The sequence below is a fragment of the Carettochelys insculpta genome, chromosome 26, assembly GCF_033958435.1.
Source record: "Carettochelys insculpta isolate YL-2023 chromosome 26, ASM3395843v1, whole genome shotgun sequence".
Classification (NCBI taxonomy): domain Eukaryota; kingdom Metazoa; phylum Chordata; order Testudines; family Carettochelyidae; genus Carettochelys; species Carettochelys insculpta.
This window is the reverse complement of record NC_134162.1, coordinates 6,489,293-6,508,690: the sequence shown is the minus strand read 5'-3', so window position 1 is coordinate 6,508,690 and position 19,398 is coordinate 6,489,293. Positions and strand designations below refer to the sequence as shown.

General features: G+C 43.5%; 1 protein-coding gene across 10 annotated transcripts in view; it reads left to right on the top strand.

The window, feature by feature from the left end:
- The window catches only part of ANKS1A (ankyrin repeat and sterile alpha motif domain containing 1A), a 163,668-nt gene that overhangs the window by 45,560 nt on the left and 98,710 nt on the right, over positions 1-19,398 (top strand). For 5 of the 10 annotated variants that reach the window (XM_074977228.1, XM_074977226.1, XM_074977221.1 and 2 more), the window contains exons 2-8: positions 6,374-6,454; positions 8,475-8,631; positions 10,275-10,337; positions 15,400-15,696; positions 16,556-16,631; positions 16,943-17,044; positions 18,088-18,183. In XM_074977228.1, coding sequence (XP_074833329.1) covers positions 6,374-6,454; positions 8,475-8,631; positions 10,275-10,337; positions 15,400-15,696; positions 16,556-16,631; positions 16,943-17,044; positions 18,088-18,183 — 872 coding nt within the window. Of the gene's footprint in view, positions 1-6,373; positions 6,455-8,474; positions 8,632-10,274; positions 10,338-15,399; positions 15,697-16,555; positions 16,632-16,942; positions 17,045-17,168; positions 17,263-17,603; positions 17,711-18,087; positions 18,184-19,398 lie in introns of those variants that run through there. The other 5 variants (XM_074977233.1, XM_074977224.1, XM_074977225.1 and 2 more) reach the window with 4 other exon arrangements.

The window sequence follows — 19,398 nt, the reverse complement described above, 5'->3', positions numbered from 1 at the left end:
TTTTGGTGTTGGGTGTTTTTGCAGAAGGCCGACTCTCAGCAGGGGAGAATGAACCCTTTGCGCTGCCAGTTAAGGGGGTAACTTGCGCCAATTTTTAACAAAAGCCACAATTCAGTCCTGTTGTTTAGAACACGAGCCAGTTGCTACTTCAAGAGCGTCCCCATTGACGGTGGTAGTCCTACCCCCTGTCAGGAGTGAGGGAATCTGACGGGTGTGCAGGCTCATGTCAGCCTCCCTTAAAAGAGTCAGCATGGAAGCCCAAATTAGGGAACTTCGGATCTTAGTTATGTAATTAGTGTAGCGGCAATTGCACGCCTTAATTCAATCTTCCCCTGTAGTACTGACCTACCCTGAGGGTGGCAAATCCAACATGAGATCTCCTGGTAGTGAAGTGGTGTTTTGACTTGTCTCCAATATATATTAACTTCTATAACTTGTGTTTGTAAACACCTGCATTTTGTAACCACCAAGTTTCTAAGGACTGTAACAATTGGCAGTTAATTAAAACTTTATCAGAGCTTCCTTCAAAAACTGCCTGCTTCTTTTCCCTTCTGTCCAGATCCATTTAATAATCACTACTGAGTTTTTGATGCTTAACTTGATCCCCTTAGTATTGGCACCAGAAGCTCCCCAAGTGGTGCAGTTACTGCACGTCTGTGCTGCAGAAAAGAAAAAAAAAACAAAACAACCTAATGCTGAGTGTTAGAGCCCAGCTCAGTTGGCTCACGTTGGGGCTGGAAGGCTAGAAATATCTCTGTAGATGTTCCTGCTTGGACTTCACTCCTCATGCTCTGAAACCTGGGGGTTGGGGTGGGGGGCTCAAATGTCTACACAGCTGCTTTTAGCTCTGCAGCCTGAGCTTCCTGAATCAATTGACTTGGACTTGAAGACAACAGGTTTTAGTTGGTAGTGTAGACATATCTGTGGATAAGGCATGTGGTGTCACTCAGATTTGCTCTTGTAACTGTTCGAGATACTGCAAACAGGTCTCTGTAGAGAGCCTTTTCCTGCAGGAAATATTCCCATCTTAGTGTCCTCCCAAAGTCTGGTTTCTCCAGACCATAATATCTATTTTTGCTTCATCTAGATCTGACAAGGAAGATGCTAAGTTCTTTCTGAAGTCGAGTGCCAAGCAGAGATGCTTTCTTGTTATGCAAAGGTTTGGCTTCTATTAAGGCCGAAGAGTTAAATGGCATCTTGAACTCTGAGGGGGAGCTGAAGAGTAAAGGGAAGAGAATATGGATTTACTTCTGTTACAAGCCCAACACCTGAGGATAAGTGCTTCTCCATCTCTTTTTGATGCCTACTTTGTTCTAGGCCTTGGGATTTGTTGACTTTTTTTAAAGCAAGGTGGGCTAGTTGGAGTTTATTTCTTTCCATTAGAAAGAATTGGGAAGCCGCTTGTTCTCGACTCGGGGTCAGCAACCTTTCCAAGTCAGCATGCCAAAATGTGACCTTTTGACTTCTATGTAGGATCAGAGTGTCTGATCATTTTTAAAGTCGCCGTCCTACTTAGAACAGCTTCATTAATAAAGGTGCAGAGCATTACTTTTTAGGCCATGGTTTCCCAACCTTTGTATAGTTGGGACCCAGTTTTTTCAGTGCCTCTTGTGCAGCCCAAAAATATAAACGCATATTAAAAAAAAAAAAAAAGAGACAAGAATAAATTTTCAGTTTATTATTTATTCACAATAACAATAGTACATAGTGATTTGTGTACAGTAAACCCTCTTTTTATGCGGCTTCACATTGTGCGAAACTTGTACTAACGTTGCTGGGCTGTTGACCTGCTTAGCTTCTTGCAGCAGCAGGCAGCCAGGCAGATGAAGAGCCCCTTCCCAGAGTGGTGCTAGGCACCACTTTGGGAAGATAGGGGGGAAGGCTTTTTTAGCTCACCTAGCTTCCTGCTGCTGCAGGCACCCAGGCAGGCTAAAACCACTTTCCCAGAGTGGTGTGGCTAAAACTCCAACCCCTCATCGGCTCAACCCCATAACCCTTCACCTCTCCCAGCAAGGGGCTCCAGCCGCACAGCTGGGGCTCCCCTCAAAACCCCATGCCCCATCCTCACCTGCATGCCCCGGTTCAATCGCTCCACTGCCTAAGCTCACTTCAGACACACGAGGCTCCGGCTCTCTGCCACAGGCACTCCCGGCCCCAGAGCCCCGGGGAAGCAGCGGCCATGGGTGCTCCCAGCCCCTCTTTGAGGGCCCCAACCCACTCCACAAACCCTCCCCGGCTTATACAAAATTCAGGGTCCACAAGGATTGCATGGAACGCAACCCTCATGTACCTTGAGGGATTACTGTGTTTTGTAAGGACTAGCATTATTATTTCCAAGGACCAGCACTGGACTGTGGATCACACTTTGGGAAATGCTAGTTTAAAGAATGGTTGGTAGCAGTAGCTGGTTTTTAGTTAATCCACAAGCAGCCTGGCTTTGCGCAATCTCCCAGCTGCATAGGGGAGGAGAGGTGGGGCTGCGCTCCCACCTCATGGGCTGATGGAAAATCAACTCAATGCCACTCTTGGCACGTGTGCCCTGGGAGTTGCTGACCCCTGTTCTTGACCATAAATACCTCTTTATTGCTTTTTTAGAAAAAGTCATAATAAAGACTGATGCAACTTCTCAACTAGCCGAGCCTCCCTGGTCCAAATAGTTTTCCGTCTCCTCGTTCAAATTCTTTCCCTTCTCTTCTCTTCTCTTCTGGTAAGAAAAGGGGTCTCTGCATCCATGAGACAGGTATTGTGATAACTGCAAGTGTGGCTGCTTCAGAACTGTGAGTTTTTTCTTCTAGGCTTACTATGCTATTGCCATACAGCTGTGTCCTTAAGTGGCCTGATTTGCAGCCTCCATTTTCCCCCTCCAAAAGAGTGGATTGATGATTAGCCCCTTTCCTAAAGTAATTTGAAATCTTCATATGAAGGATGGCATACATGTCAAGTGGTAGCTAAATCCAGGCATAGGTGCTGTGTGTGATGTGCACAATATGAATATATACCCCTCTGATTGTCTTGCCTTTTTTCAAGTAATAACACTTGGTATGTCTTGGGTCAGGTTCATCCAGTGTTAGGCAGACACATTTATAATCTTGCCAAAACAAAAGACAAGTTGCTCTGCCATAGTTGTAACCAGTAATTGCCACTATAAATCCAGCAGTAAATTGAAAGGCCAGCCACACTCCTTGAGCCCACTGCCAAATAAAAACCACAGAGCTCTAGAATTGACTGAGTTCTACTCAGGCTTCGTAGCAGTTGAAAGTGGGTAGGGAGCTTCCTGGATTCTGGCCTGTAGTTTATTCTGTCTCTAAGCTGCTGGTAATATCTTCAGAAGTGCACAGCCAGGGCCTTACCCTTCCTTCTTAAGTGATGCTGGCAGCATTGATGGTACTTAAACATTCAGTGACCACTTTCTTGTCATTCATTATGTTCTGCCGGAGGTGGTATGACTAAAAGAAATGCTACTTGAAGGCTTGTGAAAATACTTCATGTGCACTGAAGGAAGGAAAACAAAATTATTTTTTTGGTTTTGTCTTAAGAATTACGTAGGCTCTCACGTGGTGCCAGTCACATTGCTGGTACTTAGGTGAAATTAAATATGGGTGAACTGACAGCAGACTTGGATGAAATATTGAGTTCTTGACTCCTAGATCCCGGATTACTGAACCCCTTTCCAGAGTCTGTCTTGCACACCCCAAGTTTCACCTCTGCTTCCAAAATCAAACCGAAAAACACAAGTGTGCTACTACATGTTTATTGACGCGTATGTGACTTTCTCCGAGGGATAGTCGTGGTAGTCTGTAACTTGGAAAACAACAAGCATTCCTGCAGCGCCTTAGACACACTCAAGTATGATTACTTGAGTATGTTTGTCACTTAGGAGCGTTATCTGAAGGTGAGCCCTGGGCAGTAGAGTTGAAGCAGGCAAATTAGTTTTGTAGGGCCCCAGGCAGTTGCTGTTTGACTTTTCATAATGCCAGCCCCATACTTGTGATCCCCTTAAACCTGTCTTGTGACTCCTCCTGCCCGGTGTATCCGGGGTGTAGAACTGTTGTACTACAGCACTCTACCTTATCTCTGAATTTGGACCTCTGGAGTCTTTTGTCTTGCAGGTCCTTAAGCCTGGCCCTCTGAGTGCAAAATGCTTTGTACAGTTTTAGGAACAGTTATGTTCTGGAGACCAGACTCTCTCATGCACTGTCCCGAAGTGAGGTTGGGCCGGGGAGACGGCCTCATGGGCCAGCAAAAGGGGAGCCACTATTCTTATCTTGCATCCATCAATGACATATAAAATCTAAGGGTACATCTGTACTTATGGGAAGATAGCCAGGCTGTGATTGATCCTCCAGAGTTTGATTTTTGCCGCATATGTAAAGAAGCAGGAAAATTGATCTCTCTGGGCTCAGGCCTTGACCCTGGTATTCCACACTATCACGTGGAGTAAAGGACGTTGGTTTGAGCCCAAAGAGCCCCAGTCTGCACAAGGGCAAAAAGTCAATTCTGATACCTCAGTCTAGCAATGCTAAAGGCATAGCTGGACTTGAGTATCTGGGCTCGACTTCATTGCCTAGTGAGACCAGGCCTGAGGATTTATAGTGTATGCCAGTCAGTTCATCTTGTTTTCTTTCTAATCTAGGCTATTGTGGACTATGCAGCTGATTGTGTAGGGATATATTTGGATATGACCTTTAAAATAGAGGTCCTGTCTTCTATTTGTACAGGGTAGACTTCATGGCCCTACCCCAATATCCTTAGCCTATATTGCCTATTGTCTTTTATTGCTGGAAAGTTTTTTTTATAACACTCCAGCCATTGGATCTGGTGGATTCTTTTGGGAACAAACTAATTAAAAGTACTTTGTGGTTGGGGAGGACAACTTAAGTTTTTGAGCATGTTTGTGAGAAAGAAGAAAGCAAATGGTTTTGTTTACATTTTGAGTTTCTGGTTGGTCTACAGAAGATTGCTGCTGGTTTACTGTCCTTCCTGTTTTACCCCAGTCCTTTCTGATGACTTGGTAGCATGTGCGGTGTGGCATTTTTTTTCTGGCATGTGGGCCCTAAAGTGCAATGGCAGTTGTATTAGAAAACCCAATTGACTGCTCGAGTTGCCTGTGTCTTGCACAATCAGGCCAAGTGATCACATGCTGTGCTGGAAATGAAAGCAGGTGTATTTCATAAACCACTGCAGGCCATTCTGATGTTGATAGTTACCCTCCTCTACTGCACTAAGGACCATCCCTACTTCTCTTTAAAAAAGAAAAATCGGAAAGAAATGTGGGAACTGGGATCTTTCGACATTAATTTAATAAATCATACTGTATTTTAAAATGCATCGTTTTTAAAACTGGCCAAAATCTAGCAACCGGAGGCTTATAAAAATAATAGGCAAACTCAGAGACGAAAGTCTACTGCCTTCTTTGGAAGTTCATCTGGGTGCAAATGTCTCCATCCCAGCTTTTCAAAAGCAGTTGGACTTTCTGGTGAGAGTTCCCAGACGTTTCAGCCCTAGAGACTGAGTGCCTTGAACTAGGACAGCATAGGCAATCTTAGTGCCAGCTTCTTGTGTGCAAATGCGCACACTCTCTCCCCTTCCCCCGTTCCATCTGTATGTTTCAGTCCTGTTCTAGGTGGGCTGCTTCTAAGGCGTAAGAGATGATTAATTCTCCATGGTCCATAAAATCCTTTGTCAGAGAGTCTGTCAACAGGGCAGGCCAAGTTGTGATGGTAGTTCTTGGAATTGCTCTGAGACCACCTACTTGTTTCACACAGACCTTTAACAGCTGTCAGATGGAGATGATTTTTGGTCGCCACTGACTCAGAATGGATTTGCATCAGAAATCTAGAGATGAAAGGCTCTGTATCCCCATTACTAATCTCTAATTTAACATCCCTTAATAGTTTTTACCATTGAGAAAAGAGATTCTTTTCCCCCCACCCCCCAGCCAATGAAGGCCTTTCAGGGAAGGGAGAGCATTAGTGGTGGAGTGATAGTGTAAGCTGTTGAACCTGTTCTTGTGGTTATCTTTTCCACTGATGTTCCTTTAAAACTTCTTAATGAACAAATGTACAGTTGAGAAACCTAGATGGATAGTCATTGGTGAGGGACTGGCAAACCTCTGGCGTGAGAACTCAGGTTGGGAAGAATGCTGAGTCGCTGATTCCGTTGTTCGTTGTGAAATTCTTTTAACCTTATTTAACATAGCATTGTGCAGTATCTTTTTATTTGATTTACTGCAGTTAATTGCAGCTGCCAGTTCATTATGGCTTGATTTGAAATTACACACTTAGCGTAAGAACTCTGCAGAAAACATTTCTTTCCAGCTGGCTGCTGCTAAATTTGGTACATGCCTTTACTGCTTCGAGTTTTTGTCTTTCAGCATCTGGAGGGGACCAAATGTGAACTGTGTTGACAGTACTGGATACACTCCACTGCACCACGCTGCTTTGAATGGCCACAAGTAAGCAATTTTACTGCTGTGCCTCTTACTCTAAAGAATACCCTTTGTGTTTGACTTACATGAAAAAAAATGCTTGGAGAGAGAATGCTGTAGAATTCCCTCTTCATCAGTGTGGTGTGGCTGCCTCAGAAAAAAAACAGGGCTGTGGTGCAGTATTACACCACCTTCAGGACAAAAAGAGAAGAACACCATATTGTGGTGAAATTGTAGAGGCATATTCTGCAGAATGCGGTCCATCAGATTTAAAACTTGGCTAGGATGCTGAGGCTGCACTAGACATGATTTCACCTTAAAAAACAACCGCAGATGACAAAAAGTTCTAGTGGTGTAATTCATCTCAATGATGACCTCTCCAGGAACAGAGCTTTGTAGAATCCTACTAGTGTATGGGTAGTGATGCCTCCCCTTTGGGCATGGGTATTAAAATGCTAGTTCCAATTGCTTGATTTTTTTATTTAAATACAGAACAGAAACTTAGTTTTTCTACAATCTTTAGTACATAGGTAGAATCTTGGATAGTGACAAGATCATATATTGAAATTTAGAAGTAAAAGTCTGTTTTTTCCTCATCAGCTTTTTTCACTTTTGCTTGTCGGATCCCATCATTGTGGTAGTTGCCTCAATAGATTTTTTTTTTTTTTTTTTGCACCGGGGTGTAGTCTCTTGTACATTCCACCAGTGCAGGCATAAAGAAGTGACTTGCACCAATGCCACAAGTTGACACTGTGCAGCATGTCAGAACAGCAGGCTTTCCTTGGAAGTGACCAAAACAGTCAAAGGTTTAGAAAGTGTGACCTGAGTGGAAACGTTCAAAGAATTGGCATGTTTAGTTGAGAGAAGAGAAGTCTGAGAGGAGATGCAAGGCTGCAGACACCAAGTTGTTGTTAAGAGGATGGTGATCAGTAGTCCTCCTTGTCCACAAGGGGTAAAAAGAGAAACAATTGGCTTAATTTCTAGCAAGAGAGATTTAACCTGAATCTTGGGTATTATGAAAAAGTAGTAACTCTAGATGCACACTGGAATAGGTTACCTTGTGAAGTTGTGTAGTCTCCGTCATTAGAAATGTTTTTGAAATCGATTGGACAAAAACCTATAAGGGATAGTCTCTGTTGAGGTTTGGCAACCTGTGGCTCCTTAAGGAGCCACTTGCAGCTCTAGATGCTGCTGCTGCTGCTGCTGCTGCCTCCTTGTGACTCCCTGCCCTGCTGTGCTAAAATAATGGAACAAAATTTAATCGGTTTAATGGCAGGCATGGCAGCAGGAGGGATCCGGCCATTAAACCAATTCAATTTAGTTTAATTATTTCAGCACAGCAGGGCAGGGGGCTGCCTGCGCTGCAGGTGGGGGGAAGTGAGCTGGGGAGCTGGGAGAAGGGGCAGCTGAATCTGCCCCTGCTGGAGCTGTGCAGCCAATGTCAGAAGGGGGCCGGGGGAGGTGGCATCAACAATAGATGAGCAATGGCAACACACGGAGCTCATCGTCTGAGGCAGGTTAATCCTGTGGCTGGGTGGGGCTGGGTTTGGAACTGAGAGGGGTTAAGCCTGGGGGTGAGGGACAGGTGGGTTTGGGGCTATGGGCTTAAGCCTAGGGATAGGGCAGGAGGTTTAGGGCTGAGGGGTGTTAAGCCTGTGTGTGTGTGGAGGAGGGGGTTTGGGTTTTCAGAAGAGGGGTTAAAGCTTGGGCATGGCAATAACTTCACTCTAACTGGCACAAATCATTGTGTAAGCACTGGTCTTAAAGTAGGGTGACAAAAAGTAGGGTTTGATGTTATTTATTAAGGGCCATCTTATATTCCCATGTGTTTCAGGTATGCATTTCCTTTGCAAAATTTTGAGGGTTAAATCCACAAAATTATAATGAAAATCAGAAGCAATGATTAGTGTTTAGATTTTGTGTGTTCTTACAAACGACTACACTTGAGGAGCCTAAACTTATTGGGGGTAAACTGCAAAACAATACCATTTCCCATTATATTGCAACTCAGTACCCTGGAGACTCACAGCCATCCTTTATTTTTCAGGGATGTGGTGGAAGTTCTGCTGAGAAATGATGCACTCACCAATGTGGCAGACTGCAAAGGTTGTTACCCTCTTCACTTGGCAGCCTGGAAGGGAGACGCAGAGATAGTAAAACTTCTCATCCACCAGGGACCCTCCCACACAAAAGTGAATGAACAGGTCTGAATATCTTCCTCCTCCTAATGGCCTCTAATGCATCAGCAGAGGCATACTCCTATGGTAGGGAGGAATGTGTCAGCCACATGACATAAGGTGCTGAGCAACTTGATGTGAATGTTGTAAACTTTGTGGTATAGTGCTCTAATGCTGATGTGTTAAACAATCAACTGTTGGGTGTGAAAGTGAGCAGTCTGTCAACCACAGAGTGCCTGGGAAGTGACCAGCTCTCTGGGCATCATGTATTTTCTCTCCAGTTGCTGGATGATTAAGCAAAGATCCTTTATATTGTCAAAGGGTACACTGGCTCCTTTCTGGTGGGAACTAATCAAAGCAACTTGTCTTAGTTTGCCTACCTTCTCCTAGCTGCTCTAATTATTAGCACTTGCCTTCACTTAACAAATAGTGTGGGTTTTTTTAAAGCACGTAAAGAACTATAACTTGGTCCTGAGAAGCAATCCTCTCAATTGGATAAGAAGACAAAGTGAGTACAGCCTCCTTTTGTCCTGTACCCTGGTCAGTGGGATGCAGGTTGGTTTGGCTTTTATCAATCTGCTGTTTAGGGCAGTGTGTTCTCATCTTGAAGTGCTAACTTCGCTGTGCAGTTTCTCCATGAAAGCCTGCTGGTCTCTTTTCCATGCACCTCTGACACAAATAAGAGCACGTGTGAAATGCAGGTTGACTCCCTCAGACAGATGCTTATTTCTGCCATGAGTGCAGTGGAGTGGGCTAAACACTTCAGTCGCTTTCAACCTGACAGCTTTATCATTCTATGACTGAGACCATTGTCTAAGCATATGGAGAAAGGTCTTCCTAGTGGTATCCCGGAGCTGTTGGCAAACTGGGAGGCAAATGTACTCTTTTTAATACCATTGATGCTATCTCCCCTATTATAGAGATGCTGCCTGTTGGTTACAGGAAAGGAGTAGGACCAGGAATTCTTGAGTGCTGTACTTAACTCTGTGTCCTTGCCCAAGACATCCATTTAACTTCTCTGTTCCTCATGTAAAAGCAAGTTTCTTGCCCAACGAGGTCATTTTAAGCCTGAATTAGTTGTTCATAAGCCAGTTTTAAGGTAAAAAGTTCTCAATGCTAATTATGACAACTATTCCATTAAACAAAAGTAGCTAAATGTGCCCATTTAAAATATGTTTGTCAATCATTTTTCAGCTCTGGGCCTACTAGTGCCCATGTTATGGTTGCAGAGAGGCAATCTGTTAAGTCTATTCACAATCAATTTAAATACACTAAATTGTTTACAGTTAATCTGATGGAGTCAGCCAAGTGATGGTATAAGTTTAAAAGGGTCTGCTTTCTGACAGAGTAGGGTAGTCGGAAGAAAACGATCCAAAATATGGAGTTTAGTGTAGCCCTTCAAGGGAATGTTTTGTTAGTGTTTTTCTGGAGTGGGAACCTTATTTGAGTGAGTCAAGTCAGTAAAAGAGCTTGCATATCTTATGTTTAAAGATTTGTAAATGATGTGCACAGTGGTTCAAATGATGCAGTTTGCCAGCAGGAATGTCCAGTGTGGTTAATGACATTGCCTTATTGTGTCATGCCCACCCTTTCAGAGTCATCCATTGCTTTGTTGCTGTATCTCACCCATTTCATTGTCACATTTTTCTTTTTTCCTCTCCTTTTTATAGAATACTCTTGAGATCAAAGAACTCAAAAAGTACGGCCCTTTTGACCCCTATATCAATGCCAAGGTGTGTACTTCGCTGTCAGGATTTCACTGCATCATTACTCCAACCTGCACACTCATGCATCCAGATGTATTGTCATCCAATTGGCGGCTGACGCCTGCTCCGTTCCCAGCCACTTGAACAGTAAAATGCAACCATTTATTTGTAGTTTTTGTTTTTAAGCTAGTTCTGGAGAGAAACAGGGCAACCTGTTGCTCGTTTTCTTGGACTCTTTCAGTACTTACGAGATTCACAGTGATGGTCAATTTGTTTAATTTGCTTGGATAATTTCCAAAAGGTAACCATTTTAATTAAAATGCTTCAAGTTTTGTTTCACACATGCCAATTGTTGCTGAGCAGAAATGGAAACTAATTTTTTTTCTGATTAAAAATGGCTGCATTTTCTTCATGGAGGTTTTAGAGTGGATGATAAATCACCTTTGTAGTGAGATGGGGACAAGATTGTCTCTTTCTAAATGGGTAGCTAATGCTTTTAGTGTTAGGATGCCAAAATGTCTGTACTGGCTGAGACCTCCTGCTTTGGTTTTTTGCATCACTCTCTCTTTTTGGTGTTTGAATCCTTGTCTTTTGTGTCTGGCTCTTTATCCCCAGTCCTTTTGTCCCTGTGTTTTTGCCTGTTGGCTGTTCTCTCCGCTTTCAGCAACGCTTGATGCAGAAAAGACCCAAAAATGGGAGCGTACCATGCACTGAGGCACATGGAAAAGTTTCTAAGCTCAGTTGTCCTATCTAACCACTGCACAGACAAGTAGTGTTTTGCTCAGACGCCTGCCACGTTTAACTGAGTATTATTTACAGCTGGTCTTTAGGCAAGTGATGCTGATATATCAGGAGATGCTTCTGTTTTCAACTGTCACTCCAGGATGCATTCCAGACAGCTCTATCTGAAGTCGACCAGCTGGGGCAGATTTCAGCTCTTCAGAGTTGAATTAAAATCTCGGTAGTTCTTGATCTGTGGTATCCTACACAGTCAGATTTCCTAGGCTTGCCACCTGGTGGGAAGCAGGGTCGTTGTATAAGAAGATATCATCTATTCCAAGGCATGGGGGAACCTCCAAACCTCCAGTACCTTCCTTTGTTGAACTGAAGTGAAGATCACGCTTTCTCCCATGGGCGGGGGGATGCGGGGCGTAGGGGTGTGTTTCAAGTGGAATTTTACATCAAGACTCTTCTGTGGGCAGATGCTAAGAATTGGAATTGAACTGTTAAAAGAGCTGTAAAATAATACAGGAGTTACTACAGTGTTCCTTGTAAATGAAGAACTTCAAAGCAGTACTACTGAGCTAAGATCTCTTTGGAGATGTTAAGCTATGTGTAATAAGTGAAATAAGTAAATTGGGGAGGTGGTGATGAAGTAGTAATTTAGGTTTTGTAACCCTTGTTTCCTTTTATTTGGATAACTTCTATGATGAAACTAGCCAGTTAGCCAAAACAGAGTAGAAAGCCTTGTAGCTAATGGCCAAATCAGGTGTGCCATCCAACTTATCTCGATTGCTTTTTAATTGGTCTGTGGAAACAAGTAATGGAGGTAAGATTTAAAATGTGCTATTGAAAACTATGTGGGTTGTTGATCCAAGTGGAAGCATGCCATCTGGAGTGTGCAAATGAAACTGGGCGGTGACCCCACCCACTATTAGCTCACACAACTGGGGATTGTTTTTCTGAAATAGTTGTGTTGGGTGCCTACAGAACTAGTGGAATCCATTCAAGCCTGTGCCCTGCATGGCGTTCCTGTTAGCGGTACTGGGAGTTCTGTGGGAGCAGGAAGGGGGTGTGGAGATGATTCTGTAGAACGGTGGTGATACCACAGCTTCTAACTAACTTGATTACCCTGTTACCTCAGAATGTTACGGCATGCTGCTTAGTGGAGAAGTAGCCTGGGTGTTGCTCAGCGACTATTTATTTCCCCTGGGGATGTCAGGAGCTGCACTCCCAGCTAGAGGAATATTGGTATTTCAAATTTTATTGTAGTGACTGATGTGTGAAGTACTGGAGCATAACCCAGCCAGAAAATGATAGGTTTCTGTCCACGGAGCTTTCTCCTCAGGGTCTCCATTGTACTTATCCATCTTTGACTAGTTAAGTCACAAACATGAAGACTCGTATCTCTGACTCGTGGAAGTGATATCTCTCTACCTCACAAAGAGTAATTTCGAGATCTGCCCCTCTTATTCTCTAGTTTTGTTTTGAGGTGAAGATTCTGGGATAGAGTGCATCTCCTCTGCCTGGAATAGCTCCAATGTGTTCCTAGATTTCCAACTTCTTGTCCTGTTTGCTGCTGCCCACAATGCATTGTGGGTTTCTGATTCGTCTGTTCAGTGGTAGTTCAAGTGCATGTTGCTTGGGATAACCTATAGTTAACCTCTAAGGGAAGTGATCTGAGGTTTGTGTGCTACAACCTAGGCTTGAGAAGTCCCAGTGAGTGCACATCTCGGAAAACCTGGATAGTAATGCCTCCCTATTTCTACTTGGAGAAGGAGTGGAGACCTGTGAAGTTGTCTTGACTGTATGCTGCTGAGGCAATGAGCGTCTATCCAACTGAGTTCATAGGACCATCTGGCTCTTACACAATGTTGGAGAGGGGCACGATTGAAATATTGAGAGTTCTGACTGTATTTTGATGTGACCCCATGATAGAAAAGGAAAAAGTTTTGGGCTCCCATCCTTAGTACCAGAACCTTCTCCCATCTCTAAGGCAAGGGATGGTTGTTATGACTGTCGCCTCTTTGCACCTGACTTCCATCTTCAGGAAGAGAACCTATGGAATGCTTGTCGGAGAGTTACTTAATCCTGTCTCTGAAAGACTCCAGGAGACGTACGGTTCTCTGTGCAGGCAGTGCTGTGTGGATCTTCTTAAGGGTTTAAACTGAGTGATGGTGAAATGTGGTTGGCTGGCGGTGCTAAAAATGGAAAACTTGTCTGTTCTCTTGCTGTCCCGGGCTATAAAAGAGGTCCTGCACACAATCCCACTGTTATGCCTCAGCCTGTTGGGAGAACTCGGCTCCAGAAGCAAGCATGAGTTGCTGCACCATTCTGCAGAGATATAGTGTGTGTCTGTGATGTGGATGCAGAGCTTCCAAGACTCAGGAAACTCATTGCATTGTCTTTGAGAAGATAAGGTACTGCTGAGATGAATTGCATTCCAAGTAGCAAACTAGAAGTGATAGCTGCTGTGGCTCCTTTCTATGAGCAAGTAGTAGGGCATGAAACTTGCAACCAGGACTTCTGGGTTTGAGTCCTGGCTCTGATGAGGAATTGCTTTTTGACCTGGAATGTGTCATTGGTGCACTGCTTTCTTCCCCATGTGTAAAACTTACCCCATGTTACTGACCAGGTCCCAGTGTTAAATGCTTTGAGAAGTGGAGATAAGGGATGCTAGGTGTTCAGTCTTCTCCCTTCCTTATGTCCTCTTCACTTTGCATTCACTGACCTTGCTCCCTTCTGCTCACTTTCTTTATGGCTGCTCAGTCTGTGTGGTTAGACTCTTAAACTTTGACATAGTGATACCCTGCACCTCCCACACATTCCTCTTCTTCTAAATGTTGCTTATTTCTGCATGTGGCTGATGCTTTTCTTCCTTGTTCTGATTGTTTTTATAAGTGAGTCATATTTGTAGAGGCTCAGTCCCCACAGCTCCCTACTTCCCCCTATGCATTTCACATGGCTGAAAAATGATGCAGTCAAATACCAGATGAAGACCAATGGGCATTTGCATGCATGAGTTTTGTAATCTTTAGGTTGTGATTTAACGCATTAGAAGGATTAAAGCACTTACAGACATTGACCTGTTGACAGCTTGTTACAATGGTAAACTGGTGCAAAATATTGAGACTTTACTCTGCAGTTTTCTAATTGACAAAACACCATGCACAAAAAGGGAAAATGGAAATTTTGGCCATGTTCAATGAAATCTAGCTAGACAAATGACTACCCTTTTTTTTTAAAAAAGGGAAGTGTGGGTAATTACAATTTCTGTGCCACAGAACTCCGGTGAAAGCATCAACAAAAGCACAAGTTGGTACTAGAGATTTTTGCATCTAAGCAGTTGCTAGATGAGTACTCAAATGTTCTTGAATGGAAATACCTCCAGTGTATATTACACGCAGTTGTGAACCTAGAAATGTTACTGCAGGTGGAAGTGGCTTAAATCCAGAGAAGGTGTTCACATATATTTTGCACCTGAGAAATAAATAATTAAGGATTGCTTTCTGATAGTTATTGTGAACTGCTGTTTTTTAAACTTGACAGATGCTGCATGCATTAATTGGATCAAGCTTTTACTACAAAGGCATTCACTCGTGGCTTACAAATTCCCCCACTGCTGCATGGAAGGCTTTGCTGGAAAGGGCTGGTTGGCACAGTTTGCTGTGCTGCTCACTAAATTTCTTACGTTGACATTTTTGCATGCAATAATTGAAACACACTGCTCACTTTGTAAAATGATCTCTGTACAAGTTTCACTATTGAAAGTGGAATGGCTCATGAAGACTCAAAACTTTAATCCTAGGATAAATGACTGGATTCTAAAAACAATTGAAGTTTAAATTTTAAACAATGACAAGGTGCTGTAGCTGGAATTGATATTGTGGTTTGCTCATTGCATTTTGCTTTTACTGTTATGGTGTCCAAGAATGATGCTTCATAAAAAAATAAGATAGGACCTTGCGTCCAAGAGCTTGCAAGGTAGATGACGTCCTGTAGAAACTTGACAGTCCTTTTATATAAGATGGACTATTGCTTCTGCATTTAAAGTTCTGAAAGCAGTGTGTGTCTGTGTAAAACAACTGCTTCCCCTAGTTAAGAGCACAGAGGTCTGAGTTTTGAGGCTTTCTACTGGCTCTGATTGGACTGGTTAGTCGGTTTATGAAGTCTCTCTGTGCCTGATAACTGTGGGTCGAAATGTGACCAAAACATTGCTCCAGGTTCTTCATACTAGCAGGATCGATTGGATCCTCTCTGCTAGATGTTGGCCTTGTTTTTACATTTAAACTTCAATGGTTTTGTGAGTGAGGCAGAGACAGGCTCATTTCTTCTACTTTCTGAAACGCTGCTGTGTTTGATTCTTCAGAATAATGACAATGAGACTGCACTGCACTGCGCTGCTCAGTATGGCCACACAGCAGTGGTGAAGGTTCTCTTGGAGGAGCTGACTGACCCCACGATGCGCAATAACAAGTTTGAGACACCTCTGGATCTGGCTGCTCTCTATGGAAGGCTAGAGGTTGTGAAGATGCTGCTGAATGCTCATCCCAATCTTTTAAGCTGCAACACTAAAAAACACACCCCCTTGCACCTGGCAGCTAGGAACGGACACAAAGCTGTAGTCCATGTCCTACTAGATGCTGGCATGGATAGCAACTATCAGGTATCTTGCCAATCCATGTGTGAACTTACTGCCGGTGAAAGGGGTCAAATAGCAGCAGCAGAGGAGCCTGGAGTAGTAGGGCTAGCTCCTCCTGACCTTTTGTTCTGGAGGATTCTGCTTTAAGGATGAGATGAGCTCAGTTTTCCATTCAGTCTTTGGTTGCTTGGGGTGGGGCGAGTCCCCTCATAGGGCGGATATACAGTAGTGAAATGTGTCCTCAACAGAAGTAGGGAGAACTTCTTACAAGTTGATTTCTCTGCTAATGGTCAAGTAGTCTTATACTTTCCTTTGCTTCACCAGGAGAACACCCATGTTAAATAAACATGAGGGAGTTTTTACTTCATTGATATTTCCAAGGGCCTTCCCATGTTCAGGTTAACTTTCCTCCCATACCATATTTTTAAGGCTGTGGAATAGCTTCTCATAGTTAACCCAACAACAGATAGTCATTGTAAGTGTCTTTTGTCCGTTGATTGTGCTTGCCACTACTTTATTCCTGTTTATAGAACTCCCATCAACTTACTAGAACAATAGTTCTCAAACTGTGGCCCATGAAAATGGGATCACTGGTCTTCTGCTTCCCAGAACTGAAACCAGATTTCTCACTGCCTGGGGCTGGAGCATAAATCCTAAAACTTCAGACCTGGGTGGTAGGGCTCAGATTACAGGCTCAACCCATCTGCTGTATGGGGCCCCAAGTCTTTTGGCTTTGATTTTCCTGCCAGGGCAGCAGAGCTCTGGGGTCCTATAGTAACTTTAGTTGTCGGAAAGCAGTTACAGTGCAGTACAGTTTGAGAGGCCTTGTTCTAGGTTTCCTGATCCCAACCTCAGCTCATTGTATATTGTTTAATTTTTACAGACTGAGAAGGGCAGTGCTTTGCACGAGGCTGCTTTGTTTGGCAAGACAGACGTGGTACAAATATTGCTGGCTGCAGGTGAGAGAACAATGTTTTGATGCAATAGCCTGGCGATGGCTTTACCAGGAGCATGTGATAAGGGAATGGTGTATATAGTGGCAGCATTTTTCTCTTATCAGCCAGCAGTAGAAGAATCGTTCCTCTGGGTGACTCAGGGAAGAGAGATTGCCTGGGTAGTTGGAGCTTAGGTCTCTTTGGAGGAAGAATTCCTTTAATTCAATCTTGGGTAATGACCAGAAGGGCATCTAAGTCATGACTCAGTTACCAAACTTAGCTTTGTTTCAGATTATTTGAAAAAGCTTCCTGTCTCACCCTGCTATCTCTTGTAGGTATTGATGTGAATATAAAAGATAACCGAGGTCTGACAGCTCTGGATATTGTGAGGGAGCTTCCTTCACAGAAAAGCCAGCAAATAGCAGCTCTGATTGAAGGTAAATTGAGGGGGAAGTGGGTGAGGAAGTGCATTAGTTAAATAGATTCTAGTCACTCATATTTATTTTCTGTCTAGATGTACGCATGGCCTGCAGCTATATGATTTTGTTCTGTCATTCCAGCAAACATGGCAGACCAAGCATTTTCAGGCCAGCCCAGTGCTTAAAGGGAAGTGTCTAAAGATGGTGCAAGGAGGAGTGCTTTGCCTCATTTAGTGGTACTCTTCCTTCTGAATCATCGATCCTGTGCCTCTTCAGTGCTATGCTCATGATGCTTTAGGAGGTGCTGTCTTGCAGATGATCCTTAAAACAGATGATCCTTTATTGCTTGTAGGAATATTAGGATCTATGACCCTTTGCAGAAGAGTGGGGAGTTAACTCTGGCATGCTGTCTAATACTTAGCATTTGTATCAAGTGTTGTAGGTTCCAAGCATGCTGCAAACATGAACTAGTTCAACTTCAGGCTGCTCCTGGGAGTTTGCTAAACACTGGGCTCATTTTCACAAATGGGGGAACTCAGGTGTCTAATTTCAGGCTTTCACCTCAGTGTTTCTAGCCTAGATGTCCTACCCATGATCATAGGTCTCTGAGTAGAAACCACATCTCTTCATTGTTCTGTGCTGGTCCACCTGAGTCAACTGCTGCTTCTCCATCTCATAAAACAGGTCATTAGTGGGCTTGATAAGGGTGTGTGTGTGTGTGTGTGTGTGTGTGTCTTAATTAGCTGATGTGTAAAGTGCTGTGCAGTTCTGTCATGAAAGGCATGCTTTCGAAGCTCAGTGTCATTAGTCCTAACCCTGTACATGGGATGAAAGGAGTAAGCCTCTCCTCCCTGGAGCAGCTGAGCTCCCAGATGTATGCTGCATTTTGATTTTGTTTGAGCTGTCTTAATACAAAACTCAACAATTTTCATTTGAGATGCATGAGGGGAGAATCTGGAGCACATGATACTGAAACAGGAAACAACTGTAAAACTTGGTAACCAGCCACCCGCCAATGAGGTTCTCGCTATTTGAATGCTGCTTTTTTCTTTCCTGCACAGATCACACAAATGGGAAGAGGTGTGCAAAAGCAGCAGAGAGAGCTCTGTCAGTCTCTGTCATTCCTCCCATGGAAGCTGCAGTACGGATACCACAGGGTATGAAAACAGCTGTCTGAGAGGCAGGGGTTGAGTTTCAATGGGGAGTGAGATGCCCAATGTTGACTTCACTGCTGTCTCAGTATGGAAGATGCAGAGTTGAGTTATAATAAATCCAGAAGAGGTAGTTTGTGCCCTGCAAGCTAAGTTGTCTGAATTCAATGCATTTTTCCCCCCATGCCACCAGTTCTTGAAATACAACTTGCATAATGTATCCCACCTGTTGCTTCTGGATTGGACTGAGTGGATGTCTCCATAAATCCAGAGGGAGGAGCCATTTGTTTGCTCTCATCTTTGCTATTATGCTGCTTCGGTACCCAATGACTGGAAGACGGCCAATATGACGCCAATATTTAAAAAAGGCTCCAGAGGAGACCCTGGCAATTATAGACCGATAAGTCTAACATCAGTACCAGGCAAATTAGTAGAAACACTAGTAAAGAATAAAATTGCAAGACACGTAGAAGAGCACAAATTGTTGGGCAAAAGTCAGCATGGTTTCTGCAGAGGGAAGTCGTGTCTAACTAATCTATTAGAATTCTTTGAAGGGGTTAATAAATATGCGGACAAGGGGCACCCAGTGGACATAATATACCTAGATTTCCAGAAAGCCTTTGACACGGTCCCACACCAAAGGCTTTTATGTACATTAGGCGGTCACGGGATAGGAGGAAAGATCCTTTCATGGATCGGGAATTGTTTAAAAGACAGAAAACAAAGGGTTGGAATAAATGGTAAATTTTCACAATGGAGAGAGATAACTAGTGGTGTTCCCCAGGGGTCAGTCCTGGGAGCGATTCTGTTCAACTTGTTCATCAATGATCTAGAAGATGAGGTAAGCAGTGAGTTGGCCAAGTTTGCAGATGACACCAAGTTGTTCAGGACAGTCAAAACCAAAAGGGATTGTGAAGAACTACAAAAAGATCTCAGCAAACTGAGTGATTGGGCAGCAAAATGGCAAATGAAATTTAATGTGGGTAAGTGTAAGGTAATGCACGTTGGAAAAAATAACCCCAATTACACGTACGACATGATGGGGTCAAATTTAGCTACGACAGATCAGGAAAGGGATCTTGGAGTTATAGTGGATAGTTCTCTGAAGACATCCATGCAGTGTGCAGCGGCAGTCAGTAAAGCAAATAGGATGTTAGGAATTATTAAAAAAGGGATAGATAAGACAAAAGATATCATACTTCCCCTATGTAAAACTATGCT